Source organism: Loa loa, assembly GCF_000183805.2.
Source record: "Loa loa unplaced genomic scaffold supercont3.651, whole genome shotgun sequence".
NCBI lineage: Eukaryota > Metazoa > Nematoda > Chromadorea > Rhabditida > Onchocercidae > Loa > Loa loa.
In genome coordinates, this window is record NW_018108831.1 from 392 (window position 1) to 2,920 (window position 2,529).

At 20.6% G+C, this 2,529-nt stretch overlaps 1 protein-coding gene across 1 annotated transcript; it reads right to left on the reverse strand.

Moving 5' to 3' along the window:
• Window positions 1-454: 454 nt before the first annotated feature.
• On the reverse strand, window positions 455-1,866 carry LOAG_14187 (hypothetical protein; the record flags this gene model as incomplete). Its single annotated transcript, XM_020448770.1, has 4 exons — window positions 455-494; window positions 898-1,016; window positions 1,111-1,292; window positions 1,851-1,866. Coding segments are annotated over 4 exons (357 nt in total), but the record flags the coding sequence as incomplete, so codon positions are not given.
• Between the last annotated feature and the right edge of the window lie 663 nt (window positions 1,867-2,529).

Sequence of the window (2,529 nt, forward strand, 5' to 3'; positions counted from 1 at the left end):
TGCTATTTAAAAGTATTATCGAAATGATTTAATATTATCAGTAGCAAGTTTCGTCTTATTTAAATTCAGTCTTCTCAATTTTAGGATATTGAAATAACAAAATTTTGTCCAATTTTTTTTGGTGCAAATTTTTTTCTTTTAGCATTTCTCAAGAATTTGTCATAAAAAAGAAAAAACTTAGAGGTTTTTTTAATGATAAATTGATATGATAAAAGATAAGAAAAAGCAAGAGAAGATAGGAAGAGAGAATGATGAATAGAGAAATGAAATGAATTAACAGTGAAAAAATGAAAATAAATGAAAAGGAAAACATTTATTATTTTATTTTGAGAAAAAAACGAAAATTATGATAATGGATATTTGATAGTATATTATGATTAAAATTGATAATTATTTTCAAAATCACTGCTAATAAATTTTAATTAATAAGATAGAAAAATTGAAACTTACAGACAGGTTCTGATATCTTATCATCATATTCGGCTGGTAAATGTCTACAAATTGTTAGCAATTAGATTTATATGGTAAAAAAAAAAAAATTTAATTTTTGATGTATAATTCAAATTTTTGGAATTACAAAGAAAAATAATTTTAATTATTGCTAAAATTCAATTAATTACATCAGCAAATAACACAAGTTTGTGTTATTTAAAATATAATTGAGAAAAATTTTTACTGAAACTTTTTAAATCTTTATTTTTATTAAAAAAAAATTAAATTTTAGTTTCATTTTTTTTAAAAGTTTTTATTCAAAATTTTCGAATTATTTATCAAAAGTTGCATTGTTAAAATTAACTATTTCTTGCAACATGTTGGACGTAAGGAATTTGCATAATTTTAATTTAAATTTAAAATGAATTGAATTGTAAAAAAAGTATAAATTAATCGTAACAATACCTGAAATATGGTCTAAAGGCAGCACCAAGTAATGGTTTATTTAGATTATTACAAACACCATCAAAACTTCGATATAACAAATGATAGCATAATGAACGAGCACAATCAACTTCAGTAAGCTAAAATATTAAAAAAAAAAACTATTTAGGGATTTTTTAAAATAAAATTTAAATTTTAAAAATTTTAGAACAAAATTTTTAAAACTGGAATTACCTTTGGTACACAACCTGTACCAACAGCTTTAGTGATATCATCAATTGATAAGAGCTTTCTGCTTGAAGTATCTTCAATTGGTACAACAAGATGATTTTTAACCATATTTTCAGCTAATTTTTTATCATTTGGATCAATTGCTTTACAATCACCGCTAGTGATCGAACTGGGTGAATGACCATCTGGAATGATAATTGAATAATTTAATTGATAATTAAATAACATTAAAATAGCAATATTATACGTTTGTCATTTCCTTATCAATTACCAGTTATTATAATACCATATCATATATTATTATATTAATACGATGATAATACGGTAGCTTTACAGGTATGTAAGTTCTAATAACCACTATTATATCATCCACTTATTAATTATCAGTTATTAATTTTAACCGCTCTATTTATCATATTCTGGACTTACTTTTATAAAAATGATAAATTTTAACTTTACTACTGATAACTATCAAATGTTATCATTTTTTTTAAAATTGATTACAAAAATTTATGTGCAATATTTGAATTGACAAAATTATTTGTTTGAAAATTTTGAAAGAATTTTTAGCATTATTACTAATAAAACTACGAAATTTCAAAATTTGAAAAAAAAATATTTCAAAAATTTTAGACAATTCTAAAAAATCTGGCGAAAAAAAAATAATTCCTCTGCTTAATTAAACCATTAAAAATGTCCCTTATTTTAAAATTTTATTTTACATTTTTATCAAAAGAAATTACCGATAGCATCAAACATCATTAACAATAATAATGATACTTTTAATATAAACAACAACAAAAATAAATAAAATAAAATAAAAATAAAAAAAAAGATTTGACAATTATCGCAACTTGTAACAGTGTAATAAGAAGTTTACAACATATATATGGAAGTGGTAAATGTGAGAAAATTTTTAACTTCTTATTTTTATTTCGAAATAATTCATAAAATTGCGAAAAAAAAAAGGAACAAAAAACTTGTTTTTAAAAATGTATTTATTGAAAATTTTAGATATAACTAATTGACAAAAAAAGAGAAAAACCTGAAAATTTTTATTAGCAAAAAAAAAAAACAAAAAATTTTTTTTTTTCATTTTATCATTTTATTTCGTTGAAAAACAACGGTTAATTTTGATGTTATTTTTTAATTTTAATTAAAAATTTTCACGAAAATAATTTTTTTTTTTTTTCATTGTACTTACAAAACAATAGCTTCAATTACATTCTATCGTAAAAATGTTTATGCAATAAAATTATTAAAATTTGAAAGGATAAATTTTATTTTACCCTTAATTTAGGGTATTATTTATATTTCGGTTATGATGTTAAATAGCAAATGAGAAGGATTAATTAAATTTTGATTAAAATTCAGGATTATATAATCGTATAAAATTTCAAAAAGAAAGATTTCTCTTTGTTT